Below are 22,318 nucleotides of genomic sequence, written 5' to 3' on the forward strand. Positions count from 1 at the left end.
GGCGACGGAGAAACGGCACCAGAGGGAATGCTAACGAAGGGAAAAGCAAGACGCCACAGAAGAAAAAAAAAATCGCAGTGACAGACTTGCAAGAATGTCTTTACAATAAAATTTTACTATTCTACGCATCCTCCATGGACCTAAAAACAATTGTTGAAAGTTTCGAGACAATCCCCATATTCTAAGTTATTTTTCAAAAAGTTTCATGACAATTTTCATATTCTTAATGAATATTTTGAAAGTCAAGACAATCTCCAAATCCTAACCAAGAAAATAGTTGAAAGTTTCAAGACAATACCTGTATTCTAAGTTATTAAAAATAAAATTAAAGACAAACTTCATATTCTAAGACACTGAATAAATGTTTGAAAGTTTCAAGACAATCTCCAAATTCTAAAACTGATTAAATATTTGAACGTTTCAAGACAAATCTCCAAAAATTCTAAGATTGATTAAATATTTGAAAGTTTCAAGACAATCCCGGTATTCTACGACAATAAAAATAGTTGAAAGTTTCAAGACAATCCCGGTATTCTACGACAGTAAAAAAATAGTTGAAAGTTTCAAGACAATCCCGGTATTCTACGACAGTAAAAAATAGTTGAAAGTTTCAAGACAATCCTGGTATTCTACGACAGTAAAAAATAGTTTGAAAGTTTCAAGACAATGCCGGCATTCTCGACAGTAAAAAATAGTTGAAAGTTTCAAGACAATCCTGGTATTCTACGACAGTAAAAAATAGTTTGAAAGTTTCAAGACAATGCCGGCATTCTACGACAGTAAAAAATAGTTGAAAGTTTCAAGACAATCCCGGTATTCTACGACAATAAAAACAGTTGAAAGTTTCAAGACAATCCCAGTATTCTACATTAAAAAATAGTTGAAAGTTAAGAAAATTCCAATATTCTACGACAGTAACAAAAAAAAAATTGAAAGTTTCAAGACAATCTCGGTATTCTAGGACCGTTATTCGTTGCAACGGATTCGGTGATACACCCGCTAAGAATAGACTGCATTGCCGACAAGGGGATCGGCTGTAATCTCCCGGATGTCTCCTACGTTACTGCTGAAATGGAGGGAGGGGGGTCCTACTCTCGACTTCTTTCAAGTCTGCTAAGATTACTTTTTCCTTTTCCAGTTAATCTTCATTAAGGTTTATGTAAAAGACTTATTTAAATGTCCAAAACTATCGTAAAGAGAAAATTCTCTCCTCTCTCTCTCTCTCTCTCTCTCTCTCTCTCTCTCTCTCTCTCTCTCTCTCGATCGAAATAACTTTGCTCCTTTAAATCCAGTATACTGACTTGAACAGTGAATCATATACCTAGTTGTTAGTCGACTTATGTGGTCAATGAGAGAGAGAGAGAGAGAGAGAAGAGAGAGAGAGAGAGAGTAAAATAACTGTTCCCTCAAAATTCCTAATTAATTTAACTTTTCACTTCCAAAAAGGTATCACAGTAGCAACAAACAAATTACAACGAAATTCTATCCATTAGATTACAAAACTACTGATAATTCCCAATGTTTTATTGTATTAATAATAGCATTATTGCATACAAACATCAGCAGTTACGCAATAAAAAAATAAAACTACAGTATCTATAAAGAATGCAAATATAAAACAAAAGTCAGGAATAAATATAGAATTATTACACAACCGCTACGCAAAAAAAAAAAATTAAAACTACAGTATCTATTTCTAAAAAATTCAGATATTACACTAAAGTCCAAAAACCAAACTATTTTCAAGACAAGAGGCCTAATTTCCCAGTTGTTATAATAAAAATTTTGTGATTTTGTGAAGAAAGTAGGATTCATCGTGCATGCAACGCTCACCGTCTACTAAAGACGAGAAAAGCTCTCACTCTAACTTTGACCTTTGCAATGATGGGTCACTCAATAGAAATATCATAAACAAAAATAAACTGAAAACCTCCAGTGAAGAGTCTGCTTCATATCCTCCTCAGTCACTTAACAGTAAAGAGTTTAGTGTTAATTACTTCGTTAGTCATCATCATCATTTACTGAAAGGATCCTCAGACTTAAATTGGTTTGGCCGCTATGAACTTAAACCCGGATTTCCTAAAATGGTGATTCTTTTATATGAAATCTTCAGTGTGTGTTTATTTTTGAAGTTAGAGCTTGAATCTTTAACAATATTACCCTAAAAGTGGTGATTCTTTCAAAAGGAAATCTATCACTAACATGTTTATTCTGAAGTTAGGCCTTGAATCTTAACCAGGATATCCCTAAAATGGTGAATCTTTCATAGGAAAGCTATCACTATTCGTGTTTATTTTAAGGTTAGGCCTTGAATCTTTACCAGGATTTCCCTAAAATGGTGAATCTTTCATAGGAAATCTATCACTATTCGTGTTTATTTTGAGGTTAGGCCTTGAATCTTTACCCATATTTCCCTAAAATAGTAATTTTTTCTAAAAAGAAATTTATCACTATTCGTGTTTATTCTGAAGTTAGGCCTTAAATCTTAAACAGGATTTCCCTAAAATAGTGAATTTTTCAAAAAGGAAATCTATCACTATTCGTGTTTATTCTGAGACAACAACTAGAAATAATCTGAAGCCGAGTCGTTAACTTCACCAGAGCGTCATAAATATCACGTTTACCCCATCTCTTTCTATTGAATATATATTTTCCATCTCCTACAAATAATTTTTTCACATATTTCACAAGTTGTTGAACATTACGTCTTTTATCTCATTACTTGACTGATATACGCTTAAAAATTTGCATTAAAACCGGTAAATGTCTGGCAACATTTATTTAAGGATTTTTACCGTTTGAAAAACTGATATATTGACGTGAATGAGTGATATAACGGTCACCAACCCGTAAAAGATGATAAAGGTAAAATAACGGTCGCCCGTATTTTACTGAAATACGACTGATAACCATTTTTACGGATAATTTCCGATTAAAATTACGGATTTTTGTGTATTTGCACTATGGAGGACATATTAAAAGTTTCACGGAATGTGCCATATTTAAGACCACTTCTAAACGTCCTTCAAATTGCACTAACACTTGGAGAAATAATCATTATTTATCCAAAGATTGGCACGAGGGAAAGTTTTCTTGAAATATTTAGCTTTCTGGGTAAAATGATGTTTTAAATGTCCAATAGTTATAATTTTACGGACAATTTCAGATTAAAATTACGGCTTTTTTAAGAGTAGCACAACATTTCGATGCAAATCTTTCAAAAATTTAATCAATTCTCTATTCTGTATAAACAGACTCACTCGCTACAAAATACATTCGCATATTTTGAAATATAAAATAAAAAATATACAGGGAAATCAAGATATGAGCTCTCACAGTAGAGAGATCAACGCAGTAACGAAGTGGAAATAACACTGATCCACAAAACATAACTTTCTCCTAATATAGTCATTGGGCTGCATACTTAATCGTTTTCTTATCGATCCAGTTCACATGTGTAACGTAATCTCATAACTAAAAATATTCATATGATTTGTTTTTATAATTATCAACATTCGTACAGCTCTATATAAATTGAAGAGATTGGTATAAAACTATCCTACGTAATTCTACAAAATTTTGATATTTTAGGAGAAATATAAAAAAAAAATTGGAATAAAAATTGATCCTGAAGTATAGAAACTCTTAAGCCATACTAAAACTACTATTATTACTCCAAGGACTAAATACATATATATTAAAATTCTAAAATCACTGCTTGTATCAAGCTCATATCTGTGCAACGTTCAAAAGCACTTTATCGAGTTCCAAATAAATCATTACACAACTAGCAAACACATAAGTACCTTATTGGAACAAAGATATGTCTATGAAATAAATAATACCAATTCCCTAATATCGCAAGAGGGTCTGTCCCTCTCTTATTCTTCTCCTGCACTTCTCTTTCTCCCTATTTCCTTAATCTTTCCCATCCCGAGTACCTGCTTTTGAGCTATAAACTGTATTGTATCCAGGGGTGCTCTTCCTTTCCCCATATTCCCCACTTCCATATTCTTATTATTACTATTATTGATATGTCTACTGTATGTTCTAGAGATTTTAAATATGCGGCCCCAAAACTATATAACAATCTCCCACTAGATATCCGAAAGACTGAAGATATTAAGGGCATTCAAGAGGAAACTGAAGACTTGCATTCGAAGTGCTTCAATCATGTGAATCTGACAATTAATGTGGAATAAGCAATGTGATACTCTTAAGTACCAAAGGCTTTATAGGGCAAAAGATCATTTAGGTCCTGCAAAGCACATGGTTCCCATGTGTGATAGGACCATGAAAACATTCATTAAAGTAAAGTATATACCTGTTAAGGTGATGTGGGAATCTACGTTTAGATTCTCACAGATGTCATGATCACACTTCGACCTATATTTAGACGTTAACACCTGTGCCTCTTACATCCCTCTGCGATGGCCACGCCCTAAAATCACGAAAACCCATATTTCATACATAAGCTTCATCTTCTTGCATATGGTTTGCTGCGAGCAGTAGTTTTATAACAGTTATAAGTCGGAAATAAAATTTTGGAGGCTAAAATTCAACATCAGCAAGTAGTAAGAATTTTAGTTAAATTATTTTTATGAAATCACTTCCGTTTCCATAATTGCAAATCTTTAGTGTTCATTAATGATTTTCGAACCGTAAAGTATGATGCAAGCAGTACTCCTATACTTGGCATAGGACTCAATGAGGCAAATTCCTTCGATAGTAGTCTCTCTTAAATAGTAAACTGCATCCACATGCTTTCTACCAATATCTATATAATGATAAATTCCTAGTAATTACTACTTCTCTTTAAAAAAAAAAAAAAACAGCATTTTCTTAATTTCATTTCTAATCGAATTTAATAAAGGCACAGCTACCTGAAAAAAGTTAGCAACATATATATATAAATAACTTGAATATCCCCTTCTTAAAAATTCAGTAGTAGTAAATATAAGAACAAAATAATCAAATATAAAAAGACCAAACACAACAGCACAAGACGCCACATTCCACAACTCTCTCTTCCTGATCGCCACAGCATGGACGGGAATATAAGCCTAACTCTCCCAGGGTTAAAAGGAACTCTCCTAGGTCTAAAACGTGGGTTGAATCTCGATAAGGCGAATACAAACAGAAGAACACACTCCACCTTCCTATGTGAAAATGGGAAGGAGGAGTAGAAGGCATTGAATCTTTAATGAATGTGTTTTTCCCTGTTGGACCCCTTGGGCTTATAGCATCCTGCTTTTCTAACTAGGGTTGTAGCTTAGTTGTTAATAATAATGATGATAATAATAATAATAATAATAATAAATAATAATAAATAACAATAATAAATAATAATAAATAATAATAAATATCAATAAATAATAATAATAAATAATAATAATTATTATTACAATAATAACAATAATAAATAATAATAAATATCAATAAATAATAATAATAAATAATAATAATTATTATTACAATAATAATTACAAAAATTATAATTATAATAATCAATTATAATAATAATCATAATAATTATGATAATAATCATAACAATTATGATTATAATAATTATAATTATAATTCTAATTCTAATTATAATAATTGTAAGTATAAGTATAATAATTATAATAATAACAATAATAATAACGTTAAAACAAATGACATCAGCTGTTTAGGAATTTAAGGCATTCTCGATTAAAACTGACCCTTGGGAGTTATGATCTTAGCTTTAGAGCGCAGGAATATCACTTAATTATAACCGACAGATGACTAATGGTAATGAGAGCTTACAGCTGAGTAGCAGAGGAAAGAATAATGATGAACATTGGCCATTTATTGAATATCTTGAGATGAACATACATATAACGAAGGTAAGTAAACTATATTCACAGTATAAAATTATTTCAAAAGCAGACTGTCGACGGAAAACCTTGGAACACAGCTGGGGGAGAGAGAGAGAGAGAGAGAGAGAGAGAGAAGAGAGAGAGAGAGAGAGAGAGAGAGAGAGAAAGTAGCTATAGCTTAGTACTAAAATTATTAACAGTTTAAAAGTATTTAAAGGCTGAAGCAGACAAAATTTATATCATATTTATATATATATATATATATATATATATATATATATAGATATATAAATATATAAATATATATATATATATATATATATATATATAATATATATATATATATATATATAATATATATATATATATATATAATATATATATATATATAATATATATAATATATATATATAATATATATAATTATATATATATATATATATATATATATATATATATATATATATATATATATATATATATATATATAATTGAAGAGAAACAACATCTCTGTAAAGAATAGCAAAAGGAAAAAAAAACACAAGAATGTTCATTTATGATTCCATTCAACACGCGAAGTCTGTTGCAACAAGAACAATTGCCTTGTCTTTCCCCTACAATTTCTCAATGACGCTTACTGCCTCGTTCCTCGACGTTACAGAACTGAGACTTTTGAAGTTTGTAAAAGGAACAACCTACAAGAAAATGTCTGTGTCAGTCTAGGACTTCTGAAGTTTGTAAAAGGAACAGCCTACAAGCAAATATCTGTGTCAGTCTAGGACTTCTGAAGTTTGTAAAAGGAACAGCCACAAGAAAATATCTGTGTCAGTCAAACTTCTGAAGTTTGTAAAAGGAACAGCCACAAGAAAATATCTGTGTCAGTCAAACTTCTGAAGTTTGTAAAAGGAACAGCCACAAGAAAATATCTGTGTCAGTCAAACTTCTGAAGTTTGTAAAAGGAACAACCTACAAGCAAATATCTTTCTCAGTCTAGGACTTTTGAAATTTGTAAAAAGAACAGCCTACAAGCAAATATTTTTCTCGGTCTAGGACTTTTGAAGTTTGTAAAAGGAACAACCTACAAGCAAATATCTTTCTCAGTCTAGGACTTCTGAAGTTTGTAAAAGGAACAATATACAAGCAAATATCTGTCAGTCTAGGACCTGAAGTTTGTAAAAGGAACAACCTACAAGCAAAAATCTGCATCCATCTAAGACTTCTGAAGTTGGTTAAAGGAACAGCCTACAAGCAAATATCTGTGTCAGTCTGGGAGGAAAAGTAAAGTCCTCTGGTCTGAAACTTGACTTCCCAAGCACGTAAGAACCACAGACGATGTGGTTTTAAATGGTATGTAGCACAGATCAACAAACAAGAAGTAAGTTTGGTCTTTTACTTTATTCATTAAGCAGCTCATTTCTAAGTAAATGGATTACACTGGGATACAATTTAAATAGTTGTAATTCATATGGATTTAATTTCTATCTCCGAGTCCAACTCTTAAGTTTAATAATCTAGGAAAGGTTACAGGTATGAAAATTACATAAAATCATAGACCAGAAGAATAGATAGCTTGGAATGATGAGGGAAAAATAAGTTAGAATACGGTAAATACTGGACCGAAAAAAAGCAGACAAACGAATAATTGGATAATAAACGGTCCAAATTGAGCGTACCGAAAAAATAACAGACTAACGAATAACTGGATAAAAAAAGGTCCAAATTGAGCGTACAGTTGAATACATTAATTCCCGGTATACCTCGCCCTGAGTAAGTGCACCCTATAACACCGTTGCTGAGCGGGGAGATATGCTTAGCCATACACACCACTTCACCATATGTTTGCTTACTTTTCAACTATCTTGTTTCAAATCTGGAGAATACAAATACACTAACATATGACAATACCACTAACATTAACTGCTATGCTACGTTTAATATTACTTCATTCTAAAGGTAATAATTACGTTTTTTAATGTCAAGGTTCATCTACGGGGAAACTTTGATTATTCTGCTTTGCAGAAGCTTGACATACTTTCCCCGCCAGAGGGCTAATGACCTGGAGAAGGTCCCTTGACGTTAAATATATCAGCATATGTTGTTCTTAGTCTCGAACGCACTCTTCCAAGGACGTACAGGCAATCATTTGAGACGGAAATGGATAAAAGCAAGTGAAAACCGAAATAAACGTAATGAAATAAAGTTAAAAACACCAAAACGGAAGAAAAAATCATGATGGAACAAATTAACGCAGGAAACAATCTGATAAACGCCAAATATACATATAAACGAAATAGAAAACCAAATAAACGCAACAAAATTAACAAACTTAATAAAATGAACAAAAACGAACAAGGAAGATACAAGAAAGAAAAACGTATTAAAATATACAAGAAAGATAAACGTATTAAAATATACAAGAAATATAAACGTATTGAAATAAACGAAGGTGGTGAAAAACAATAGCAAGAAAACGCAAATAACCGAACGAAAAAAAAAAACAAATACACACAAGAAAATACAAATAACCGAACGAAAAAAAAAAAAAAAAAAAAAAAAAAAAAAAAAAAAAAAAACAGGATGCCAAAAGATATCCAAGCCTCTGTACTTCCTCCGCCGGATCATTATATGATAAGTTTATCGAGAGGGAATCTCACAAGACAAAGACCTAGACGAACGACATCTCCAGCAGCCAAGAACAAAAAACGAAAAGTGCGCAGAAACTCATATAATGATTGAAATGTGCGACACAGTTGGAGAGAGAGAGAGAGAGAGAGAGAGAGAGAGAGAGAGAGAGAGAGGAGAGAGAGAGAGAGAGAGAGATAGTGGCCAAATTGAAATTTTTTTTACTAACGGAGATTTTTTATTCAATTATAGATGTTGTGCGTTGAAGATTCAATTGTCTGATGATTTCTTTAATGATTGAATAAATAAATAAATTAATAAATAAATAAATTACAGTAAATAAATAAATCAAATAAATTAAAATAAATAAATAAATAAAAGCAATAAACTAGAGAGGCACTCGGTAGAGAGCATGCCTTCGCCACGCCAAGCAGTCTTATTTTGCTCTTACTTCCACTGAGCAATTGTACTTCTATGCATTTTCTTTAGAATTAATAGATTTATCCTTAAGTCTTACCCAGCATGTCCCCCAAATTTCGTTGAAATTAGTTCAGTAGTTTTTGCGTAATGTTGTTCGCAAACAAAAAATAAACCAAAATATTTGCCATTTACTTAACATTGCGATTATTTTCAGAGTACTACTGCATACTTGTACTTTGATGTACTCCACCCAAAATGTTACAGATTCACCCTTGGGTAATTCCAAACATGACTACAAAGTTTGGTCAAAATCGGTACAATAGTTTGTGTTTAAAGTTGCCCATAAACAAACAAATAAACTAAGAAAAACAACAGGGCTGAATATATACCCTTCGCAAAATCTTCGATCTGGGCGAAGGCAACAAATACAGTATACGCAATAAAGACTGCCAGAGTTCACCATTTGAAGACCGTAAAATAACAAGGAACTGCAACTCTTATAGTCAACGCCACTCAAGTAGCATCATTAGTATCGACCAATGACTGAATTGAAAAAATAATCGCAAAAACACGAGAGAGAGAGAGAGAGAGAGAGAGAGAGAGAGAGAGAGAGCGCCTTTTGCCTTATTCTATGTTTGGGAACCCCAGGTCTCTGTGAGGCACCGTATTTCCACCAGAGAGAGAGAGAGAGAGAGAGAGAGAGAGAGAATTACCTTATTGTCTTATTCTATGGGAGCCCCCAGGTCCCTCACAGAGAGAGAGAGAGAGAGAGAGAGAGAGAGAGAGAGAGAGGTTACTTTTTTTTCTGATTTTAGCTCACTAAGAAGGTAACTAATGACACGGGACATGTACCCACCAGCTGGCACCAGCAATAAACAAGGCTTACAGCAGTTTTTCAGACGTCATTAACTTCCTTTAAGACGACATAATATCAGTAAAATTGTCTTTAATGGCCACAACACGCTACAAAATATATTTACTGATTATATACAAATTTATTAAGGTATACTATTAAAAGTTGTCATACACTTTAGGTGAACATCAAAACTTATATATTTCGTTGCAGGTAAATGCTTTCACCTTAGACACAAGCTTTGGTTTAAATACAAATTGGCCAACAAACGGTTATTATATTTAGGGTTGTTGTGGCCTGATTGGTAACGTCTCTGCCTGGTGTTTACCAGTCGGGGGTTCGAGTACCGCTCAGACTCGTTAGTGCATTAATGTCTGCAACCTTACCATCCTTGTGAGCTAAGGTTGGGAGGTTTGGGGGAGCCCATGGATCTATCTGCCGAGTCATCAGCAGCCACTGCCTGGCCCTCCCTGGTCCTATCTTGGGTGGAGAGGAGGCTTGGGTGCTGATCATATGGTCAGTCTCTAGGGCATTGTCCTGATTGCTAGGGCAATGTCACTGTCCCTTGACTGCTATTCATGAGCGAAAAAGAAAAACTCTTGGCATTAAGTTTCGAAATAGGTACAGTTGGGTCATTATTTCCGGTACACTTCACAGAAATCTAAGGAGACTTTAGTGTACCGGAATTAATGAAGCCAACAGTACTTGTAGCAAAGTCGGTTACAATCTGATAAAGTTTTATGCCCGTAATTCAAAGCCAGATTCCTTCTTTCTTCTTAATTCATTTGGGGAAAGTGGAATGCCTTGTAAACTCGTAAAAGGCTGAACTGTTTATTCCCTTTTATTTACTGTCCTCACTTGGCTATTTTTCCATGTTGCAGCTCTTGGGCTTATAGCATCCTGCTTTCCCAACTAGGGTTGAGGCTTAGCTAATAATAATAATAATAATAATAATAATAATAACAATAATAATAATAATAATAAATAAATAAATAAAATATTAAAAAGATAATAATAAATAAAATTATATTAATAATAAAAATACATAAAATAAAAATAACAATAATAAAATTATTATTAAAATAATGATAATAATAATAATAATAATAATAATAATAATAATAATAAATGACTAGAAGAACACCGGCAGCTTATTTCTCGAAACAAGCTGTGTGCTAATATGTGTGAACTTGGGGTTAGGTTAGGGTTAATTCAGTCGACCTTTTGCTCGACCTTCACCTTGACCTAGGACTTTCAAAATTCTATCACTGAGTAAAATTGTGGCCAGGTAGTAGTTCATCAACAAACTGACAAACGGGGCGGGGGGGGGGGGGGAACCTCCTCCCAACTTCGTTGGGGGAAGTAATAATAATAATAAAGGCAAAATTAGCTTTTACTATAAAAATATATATAAAAAAGAACACAATATCACTGTATTCAACATCAGCAAAAGACTTTAATTGCCGGTAAACTCAAAATATTTACGGTTTTGTAAGAGGGAAATGCAGGGGAAAAAAATTATACCCTATAGACTGTTCGACTAAAAAGTGTTTTCAAAATTATACCCTATAGACTATTCGGCTAAAAATAGCTTTCAAAATTATACCCTATAGACTGTTCGGCTAAAGAGAATTTCCTCGTTGGATTTTTCATAATCGCACAAAGAAATTCTCTCCAGTGGAAAGTGATTAACACGAGTTCAAAATACCTTAAGGAAACAAACTTTACTTATATTTACACAGAAAGACCACAATGCTTTCTATACTATTATCTAAAAGGGCTAGTGGCCAATCCCCTCCGTCCAGAAACGAAAACAGTAAAAACATATCTTTCATATATAAACTATAAAAAAGGAGACTTATGTCAGCCTGTTCAACATAAAAGCATTTGCTGCAAGTTTGAACTTTTGGAGTTCTACTGATTCAACCACCCGATTAGGAAGATCATTCCACAACTTGGTCACAGCTGGAATAAAACTTCTAGAATACTGTGTAGTATCGAGCCTAATGACTGAGAACTTTAGTTTTTTTACTTTGGCGATTGATTGAATGATCGAGTTATCTGGCATCCTAACTTATAAGGTCATTGACGCCGGTCAACCCTATAACAAATAGGTGACATAAAACATACTAAAGGCATATTGCCACGGACATACTCTAAAACATTAAAGCAATTACTTTCTTCAAGTTACATCTGCCCAAACAAACTAGTCCTAAAACGGATAATTCAGTCTTGCTAATTCATTCCAGCAAACTATCTATTGCGAGAGCTATTGAAGCACTGCAGCATCCGATAGACTCATCTCTGTACACTGGATTAAACCTCTTTAAAAGTTCAATGCCAAACTTAGGTTAACTGAATATGTAGTGATCTTCAATCCTATTCTTTAAGCTTGCGCTATCGAACAACAATTTTTATGACTTAAGACATTCCATTTAAGTGACTTCATATACAATAATTAAATCCTAGGCACGTATCTTTACAAAAGAGGAAAAGAATAAGACTTAAAACTTATGCCTGAGCGGACATTTTACTCTCCATATAAGGTAACTCAAATCAGCCTGATTTAAATGTTTTGTTGTTTAAAATAAGTAAAATACTTTAACAAAGTTTGAATATTACTTGGTATATGTATTGGCAGATTTTCAAAAGTTTACTTAGGAAACTTAGAATATTTTCAAAATATTGATGATTATTAAATGTCAGCTGCAACAATCTCCCAGTTACAGAAATGGGAGTTTCTAAAATGAATGTAAAGCAAATAGATATAATAACTTTTAAGCCTCCTGTCCCGAGAAAAATGGTTTTATACACAACCCAATTAGTTATTTAACCTTACAGGAGAGCCCAATAATATTTAGCGATATATTATTATTATTATTATTATTATTATTATAAGCTAAGCTATAACCCTAGTTGGAAAAACAGGATGCTGTAAGCCCAAGGGCTCGAACAGGGAAAAATACCCCAGAGAGGAAAGGAGACAAGGAAATAGATAAGCTAAATGAGAAGTTATAAATAATCAATACTAAATATTTTAAGAACAGTAACAACATTGAAATAAAGATTTCTACATAAACTATAAAAACTAACAAAACAAGAGGAAGAGAAATAAGATATCAAGTGTCCCCGAGTTTGCCTAAATACATCAATAAACAAGTGATGCATAACTGAAAACTGCAATTATAAAAAATCTTTAAGAGCAAATACGAATGACTAAATACAGAGGAAAATCATCCTGTCTGACTTTACATCATGCTTAAAAATAGAGAGCTCAGTTCATTGCTTGTTACCGTCCGTCATAGAGAGTCTCTTATCTGGTATTGCACTAACGAGTAGAGAAGCGAGTGCTTCAGTGCTTCATTTCAGTTTTATGGATGGACCATTAGCTCATTTAATAAGAGAATTTATTACAATATACCAAGCAGCAATAAATGAAGCTTTGCTAACAATTTTATTCATAACTAGAGGGGCACTCAGATACCAAACCTTAGACGTAGCAGCATATTTCTCGACCCTGACCTTGACATGTAATAACCGAGGTGGATTTCCGTACTCAAATATGAACCAAGTTTTAAGTCTATGACAACGATGTCTTAAACTTAAAGGCTGATTACGTGAATTGGACATTTTGCTTGACCATGACCTTAGCCTTCATTTGATCCTGACATTCCAAAATTTAACCATCTCCAGCTTTTTACATAAAATCCTTGCAAGCTCAATTACTCTACGATTAAAATTGTTGCCAGGATTCTGTTCACACACTAACTAACTATATATATATATATATATATATATATATATATATATATATAATATATATATATATATATATATATATATATATATATATATATATATATATAAATAATACACACGCGCACACAAACAGGGGGTAAAACATAACAGCCTTCCAACTTCGTTGGTAGAGGCAATAAAAACATTCGTTGTGATGTATTAGTAGAGTAAAACACTGACGCATGAAATTTAATAGTAATTACAGGATAATTAACTAACACTTCGCCTGAAAAAGTCATAGAGAAGAACAGAGGAACTGAATGCTATACCTCCAATATTTGATAATGATCTGGGGCCAAGAGGACCATTCAGCTATGGTAAAATAAACAAATTCTCGATCCAATTGTTACTGTCATCTCAAATAATTCCAAAGGAACTATAATTTACCAAATCAATGACAAATCTATGAATTCTTTTGCACGTGGAAATGTGTAAGAATTCATTAATAAGCGGTTAGTCTTAGCTTAAGACTCGTTTCACCTACCACCCGCCCCCCCCCCCCCCCCCCCACCTACACACCTATTATGCAATTAGCTCTACTGCAATAGAGAGGAAAGGACAGGGTGTGCATAAGTAAGATTAAGACGCATAATTGTTCGAGTCACTTGTTGCGATTCTCAAATAATTAACATATAACGACATCAACGTTATTTTACCCTTGCTTCAGGGTTAAGAGGAAACACTAATAGATTGTAATTTTTCTGGGTATGACACTGATAAGATAGGACATTTTATAAAGGCACTAGGCCTATGGATCTTACCAGATTAAACCAGGGAATAAGTTTTACTGGTTACAGCCACTTTAGTGTATAATATCTATTTAGCACAAAAGTATATATATATCCAGGTTTACTTTTTATAAGTCAATTTTACCATATTTATTTTTCAATATGGAATTATCATTAAAAGTGGGAAAACAAAAACAAAATTTCAAACCAAAACTAAAAGCACTGAACCTATCACTTCAACATTAAATAGTACCAGGCATCTAATATTTGGTCAACCCGGCCCACTTAACATCATGGGACGTCTATGGCATAGAATATTATAGATGATTGAAATCTACTAGGTTCACGAAATAAAAATAAAAAGGGTTTTTAAAATGACGGCACTTTCTACCCTGACGTTTTCATTTGTAGATTGTAATTATACCAACGTGAAGTTAATTTTAAAATGTCTAATAAATTCAGCTAAAAAAAAAAACATGCAACATGTACTGGTTTTATTATCATTCGTAACTAAACAAAATCTGTTAAATCAGACCCTCTTTGGTTGTATGGAAATATAAATCATGATTCAAAAGACAATCCAAAATAAAACCAATGTTCTCCAAGTCTAGGGTAGTGTTATAATCTCTGTACCATGGTCTTTCACTGTTTTGGGTTAGAGTTCTCTTGCCTGAGGGTACACTCAGGCACACTCTTCTATCTGTTCCCTTATTTCCTAATATACATCTCTATTAAAAAGGGGATCTATCTAACGTATTATAAAAGAAAGTGTCTGGAGAGGCCATTAACAGGCATAAATTATGAGTGGTATCTATGCAAAAATAGTGGTTGTACATTTACTTGTAAAAAAAAAAAAAAAAAGTTTAAATAACAAAAAAAAATAAGGTTTTACTGTGTGCGCCCTGGGCAAGGCCACGCATATCCCAGCAACTACACAGACTTGGCACGGACAGTTTAAACTCTATACTACTCTACGACTACCAACGAAGTAATTTAAAAGAGACTTAGAACCAACATCATTTCTCTGAGTTCTGAAAAAAACTCCTCCACTGTCCATTTAATCGTTATTTCTTCACAAACGAAAAAGGTAAACGGGTAACAGAACGGTATGAAGGTTTAAAGGCCGCTCATGAATGGCAGAGACAAGGGAGAGAGACATTGACTTATAAAGCACAACAATGCCCTATAGATTGACCATATATATATGATCAGCGCCCAAGCCCCCTTCTCCACCCAAGCTAGGACCAAGGAGGGCCAGACAATGACTGCTGTTGACTCAGCAGATATACCTATAAGCTTCCCTAAACCCCCATCCTTAGCTTAGAAGGATGATGATGTTACAGCAATCAAAGGAACTAACTTGTTTGAGCTTGACTCGAACCCCAAGCTGTTCGATCACAAGTCACGAACGTTAACACACTCGTCACTACAACCCTATACATTGTTGCTATACATTTAACTACATTACCATTGCATAACTTTAAAATAAACAAGAAAAACAATTAAAAAAAACAATTTTTAGGATGGAAAAACTGTCATTCGTAATACCAGAAATCCCAGAATACAGAAGTTACAGGAGTACATAAGTTTAAAGGAAATGCCAAAGATAAAAGATTAAATATGATATAAGTCCTTTTTCCCGTGGATGATGTCAACATTACAAGTAGCATGAAAATAAAATTCGTGGACTTTTATGAAGTATAAAAATAAATTTGACCTATAAAAATAAATTTGACCTATAAAAATAAATTTGACCTATAAAAATAAATTTGACCTATAAAAATAAATTTGACCTATAAAAATAAATTTGACCTATAAAAATATATTTTATGTATAAATAAATTTGACCTATGAAAATAAATTTGACCTATAAAAATAAATTTGACCTTAAAAAAATAAATGACCAATAAAAATAGATTAAATAAAAATAAATTTTATATAAAAATAAATCTTATATAAAAATAAATCTTATATAAAAATAAATCTTATATAAAAATAATCAGTAACAATCATAAGATAGGTGTTTTGCAACAAATATGGAACACTTGCAAGGCAGATAAGGCAAATTTAGACTGAAGAAAATAAATCCCTTATGCCCAGAGAGAGAGAGAGAGAGAGAGAGAGAGAGAGAGAGAGAGAGAGAGAGAGAGAGAGAGAGAGAGATTATTGCTGTTACAAAACAAAACCTAAAAAGGCAGCGGTATTAGTGGCCGTAGCCATGCCAAGCAAGCACAAAGAAAGGTCTGTTGTGGTGCTTAGCCACGTCGAGAATACTGAGCAAAGGAATCAGCTCCACAGAAGGACTTTGCCTTCTCTCGGAAAACTGATTAGGAATTTAATAATTAAAAAGGTTTCTACGCTTATAACTAACAAAAGAAACAGCTTTCTGTTATAAATGTAATAGCTACAAATTGAACACTTTCAACTATTATTCTATAGTCCATTTCTTTTAGCGAGTCATATTTGCACAGACTCGCAACGGTGCCCTTTTAGCTCGGAAAAGTTTCCTAGTCGCTGATTGGTTAGAATCATCTTGTCCAACCAATCAGCGATCAGGAAACTTTTCCGAGCTAAAAGGGTACCGCTGCGAGTCGGTGAAAATATGACTCGCTAAAAGAAATGCACTATAGATGGAAGTAAGAATAGCTAAGTGTCCAGATGCATTCAAATTGCCTTAAATATTTCTGCATGAAAGGGTTACTTTAAACCAATTTAAGTTGACTCAAATATAGCCCATTTGGCCTTGGCAACAACGTGCTGAACACGACTCTATGGTAGCGAAAAAAAAATATGACGTAAGAGCGGATGAAAATTATAATGAAAGAGCGGATGATCTCAATGAAGACATATTAAAGGGTTAGGTTTTAATCCGGATACAAGTCATGTAAGGCTTATAGCGTTTCTTAAACCATGATAAGTGTCCGAAAGGGCATAACGCTTAACAGAGATATAATCATAACCAATTTAAGACGGATTACATAACATCGTACTCGCTCTCTCTCTCTCTCTCTCTCTCTCTCTCTCTCTCTCTCTCTCTCTCTCTCTCTCTCTCTCTCTCTCAAACACGTACTTATTCAAACGGCCGTAACTTAGGACTACCTTTGGTAGTGTACTGGAATATTGAATAACTTAAAATCTAAGAAAGAAAATCCTTCGCCGCTCAGCCCAATCCTAGAGGCCACCTTCGGGGATGACTGTGAAACAGGTTTGGAAGGGCAAGGTCGAAACGAGACACGAAGCTTAACATTGGAAATGACTGTTCTTTTATTAATAGGTGACACATAATCATTAGTAAGCATACTAAGCTCTTTTCCCTTTTCGTGTGCTCTAATGTGCTGTCATTAAAACAATTAAAATTGATCTAGATAGAGCGTGGTATCAACACGGCTGTTCTTTTGGTCAATCTAGTTGTGCAATGATAAGTCTATAGTTATGTAAACATAGGTCTACTCTAGATAGTTCAAGAAGTGCCTAATGAATGAAAGATGCTCTTTACACTATTTATGAAAACTATAAGAGCCTAATAGTCTGTAATAGTCTGTCGAGAACAGAAATATATCAGAAAGACCGCGAAGCATAAAAATCAACTCCTTGCTCCCTACTTGACTCTCAATCAGGCGCGTCATGATTCCACCCTTGCTTTGAACTTAAAAATTCAAGCAAGAGATAAGGCGGCGACACGAACAAGTTCATTAAATCTCTGCGATAAGGTTGGTATAAATATACAAGTGCTAATCTCTCGTGTTTTTTTTTCCATGAAGCAGTTGAAACTGAGGAAAGGCACGCCCCCAACAATTCCATTTTTAGAAGTGATGTCACCTCCAGCCAGCCACCACACAACTGCTGCCATGTGCTCGCTGCGGTGAATAGGAGAAAGATTATCTCCTAGTTATAAGTTAGAAATCTAAAGACGCTATTAATGATTAATAAAATCAACTGAGGATGATAACTAGCAGAAAATGTCATGAGATATTCCTTTGCCAAAAGAATATATACAGAACAGATTGGGGAGTAACATTGTGCGCAAGCTTACATAACAGGAAATGCTTCAGCACGAAAGGCATTTAGGATGAATATACAATTGGCCAGGTAGTTCCGTTTTCAAGTATGTAGACCGAAAATCCTGACAAGGTCATTTATTTCAGGACTAAACTGCTGCAAAAGATATTCACATACGGGAAAAGAGATTAGTGTTGACTCTCTCTCTCTCTCTCTCTCTCTCTCTCTCTCTCTCTCTCTCTCTCTCTCTCTCTCTCTCTCTCTCTCTCTCTCTCATTTTTCACGGCCTTTTATACATTGCTTACTCGCGATATTTATCAATCATTAGATGTAGATAAAGTTTAATATAAACAAATCAATATAAATTGTTGCTATGCTGAGATATGTCCCAAAGTTTCCCATTAAAAGAATTCGGGCTAAGTTCCGCAACGGAATATAAATAAATAAATAAATATATAAATATATATATATATATATATATATATATATATATATATATATATATATATATATACACACACACACACACACACTTTAGTGCAAGTGACAATAGCTCATAAAACAATGAAAAAATCTAGTTTCACAATAGCGCTCTGTATACTGTACAGGTAAAATGGTTATTCAAGTGTTCACTTAAACAGCCCACGTCATTTTCGGGTTAGGACATACAGGTTCGACTGGTTAATGCTAAATTGATATTCAGATGCTATTTGAAAACGTAAAGCAGCTTTTAAACGGGGTTTTAAATAGTTTATTAAAAACGTAGACATTTTTATCCACAGGAAATTTACCTTTTTAAGATAAGACATTGTACTATCTAATCATTAGTAAATAAATGTGTAAGTATGTATGTATGTATGTATGTATGTATATATATATATATATATATATATATATATATATATATATATATATATACTATTCCCAGTTTCTAAAAACATATTGTGATATCTGAGGGCAAGGGAGGTGGGTTACCACATCCCTGTGTGTGTGGGTGGGTGTGTGTGTGTTTTGTTTGTGTGTGAAGAAGAATGGAACCCAGGCCAAAGGTTGAATGAAACAGGCTGGTAGGCCGGAAGTTCGTGAAATTTGCAGGCAGACATCTGCCAGCTACCAGCAGCTTTCTCCTGCAAGCAAGTCTTAGACTCATGTCTTCGGTTACGTAAAGATTATTAACATTCCAATCATCTAATTTCATCAATTAAGCTTTTTAAATCCGTTCTCAGAAGTGGATAAGGTTAGAAGCGTGCACAGCTTAACAGAGAGAGAGAGAGAGAGAGAGAGAGAGAGAGAGAGAGAGAGAGAGAGAGAGAGAGAGAGAGAGAGAGAGAGAAATATTTACCCGGCAAAGGTCACATATGCTCAAATAACTGAGAATTTAAAACTTTTACTATAACAGGAATTAGATTCAAAGCAGAATAATAAAAACTTACTATGAGAGCTCTACAAAACCATTTGATGAAAATTTCTTCAATATGGATAAAATTATTCTCAACAGCACAATTAAAGATTAAAAAACTGGTTATAAATTACCATAAGTTGCATGTCTACACCAAAGGCCTTAAACAGACCTTCAAAATAAACTTGAATACCGTAGGGAAATATATATACAGAGGGAATAGGCCTAGTCTACTTGAAGAACAGCATATTTATTACCCACACGAGTTAGGCCTATGAGACCCTGGAGTGTCAGTCAACCCTAAACCAACAATTCCCTCTGCCATTTCGCTCACTAGACACTTCCCTTGCTTTACAAAAACACGATTTTGCCCACGTCAAAATAAGCAAAAATTAATCTACATTCACAATTAACAAGTTTCAACAGATCTTTATATTGTTCTCAATAACATGGGCATTAAAACTGCGTTTTTATAATTGTAAATTGCTTGTGTACAAAAATTAAAATCCTCAAGATTATTAATGAGCCCTATGGTCCACATTGGATTCAATTAAAAGCAATTCCTACACATACTTTGGAATATTTTACCTCCAGAAATGCTATATGTAGTGTTAATATTTGTGAATTTGAGCAGGGAATGTCATTCTAGAACTGAGCAAAACCCTTTAGCTGCGATATAAATTGAAAGTTTGAGAAGTTGGACAGCAAAGGTAGAATAAGAAACAGGTTAAGTAGATGGCTGAAAAGTTGATGCAACTAGGTATGAAGGTCTAAAGTCCCTTAACTGATGTTTACAGTGCAGCACATGAGGTGTACTGATGGTGCAGAGCTCCTTCAAAAAAGTAACCTGAAGATGCCATAAGATCTGGACTGAGTTCAGTATATCCAGATTAGGCACTGGTACTCTGGACGCTATTCAGTCCCCATAGGAACTAAAGGTAAACCTAGCGGTTGTTCAAAAAATGACAAATTTAAGGTCAAAAGTGGCTGTACAGCATATTTCAAGAAAAGAAATAGAATAGAAGGCTAAAAAGTACAGTTTTATGCAAGAATTACTGGTACACCTTGATCTGAAAAGTGCATTCGGCCACCCGTACTGTAAGGAGAATTCTTGTTTTTTTGAAAACCCTGGCCACCACCTCTGCCATCTCTTCCTATACTAATTGACTGGTTACTCACCCAGATTGATTGATTGATTTAAAGTTTTCAGGCATCCTGACATCTAAGGTATACTCACCCAGAAGTAAGGGTGTCACAGAGTGCACTTCTTTGGAGCAAGGTGTACCAAGGACTCCTATGGCCAATGGTACTTGCATTTAGGGGCCGTAGGGATCCTGTAAACATCCTAAAGAACATTGCAAGTCTTGCAAAGATAACACTAATACTTTAGGGGGCACAACCCCTAATAGTAGGAGCACTGCATACAGTGTGCCATGTGACTCACTGTGGACAATAATTAAGGAATTTTTTTGCACTGCTACAATGTTCATCTCTTAATTTTCATTTATGCTAAGTTCCCTTTCATAACAAGCTCTTCACATTAAAGAGTATGTTATCTTCATTCAAGTTCCACCTCTCTATTGAGAATAAATATTCACCCTGCTCTGGTTGAACTAAAAACTAGACTAAAAGGCATGGTTGAAAGAAAGCTTTAGAAAATGATAAGTGCCATTTAGAAAGCTTCTATGGATCTCGAGCGTTCACCAAATTACACATTTCATACAGGCTACTTGACAAACTATCAACGATAGGATGCATAAAAATTTGCAATATAAACTCACCTCTCCATTTAGCCTCACTCAGTGACTCACACTGCTATAAAATTCACACTGTAGTTATTTTATAAACATCTGCAAAAAAATTAAAATGCTATGGATAAACGGAATACTTTCTGCCCTGGCCCTTATAAAGAAGAATTAAAAAAAGAGTTGAAGCAAATGTTTACTGTCTACAATATACTGTGCAAGTTGAAGAATGATGATGTTAACTTCACACTCCAAAAATCTTCCCAAATTCCCCATTTAAATGTTCACTCAATGATTGTTCAGTAAATCTCTAACAAATAGATACCATAAGATCTACCAACCATTGCCATATCCATACCCTGTAATACGTTTCACGTTAGTTTTACTTTTAGACAGCACTTTGGCAATTGAAAAATACATTATCAAAGGTAACCCTTTGCATCATCTCACTATTATAGTAGTTTCCAATGTTCTAAGGATTACCACATACAGTATTGGACACATTTATCACTCGGAATTCTTGTGATCCAGACAATCGAGCATCTATGCCTAAAACTTGCAAGTAATTTCCTAAATGATTTAAAGTCCATTCCTAAATAAATGGAATGATATCTAGAAACAGCAACAGTTTTAAATACAATCTTCCGGTCTAAAATTTTGCATATAAAAAAATTTGGTCTAGAATAGTCAAATTCTTAATGCAGGAACGACATTGTGTATCCCTCCAACTGAAAACCAGAATTTCCTTCACCAAGTCCCTATTTGCCACACCAGTAGCAGCCCCATAAAAGTAACACCTTGTGTGCCAGAGGAGTCCCAAAAAATTAAAATTTTTAAAGGCATTCTACAGACAGTAGTGCTTAATGTTTAGTGACACTTAGTTGGCCACCTATCAAATTGTTTAACCTACT

General features: G+C 33.8%; 1 protein-coding gene across 1 annotated transcript in view; it reads right to left on the minus strand.

Moving 5' to 3' along the window:
* Positions 1-22,318, minus strand: part of Esyt2 (extended synaptotagmin-like protein 2) — an 83,038-nt gene that overhangs the window by 55,592 nt on the left and 5,128 nt on the right. The window contains exon 2 of the mRNA XM_068363396.1: positions 3,080-3,092. Within this exon, the coding sequence (XP_068219497.1) occupies positions 3,080-3,092 (13 nt within the window). The remainder of the gene's footprint in view (positions 1-3,079; positions 3,093-22,318) is intronic.

This window comes from Palaemon carinicauda, chromosome 40, assembly GCF_036898095.1.
Source record: "Palaemon carinicauda isolate YSFRI2023 chromosome 40, ASM3689809v2, whole genome shotgun sequence".
Taxonomy (NCBI): Eukaryota; Metazoa; Arthropoda; class Malacostraca; order Decapoda; family Palaemonidae; genus Palaemon; species Palaemon carinicauda.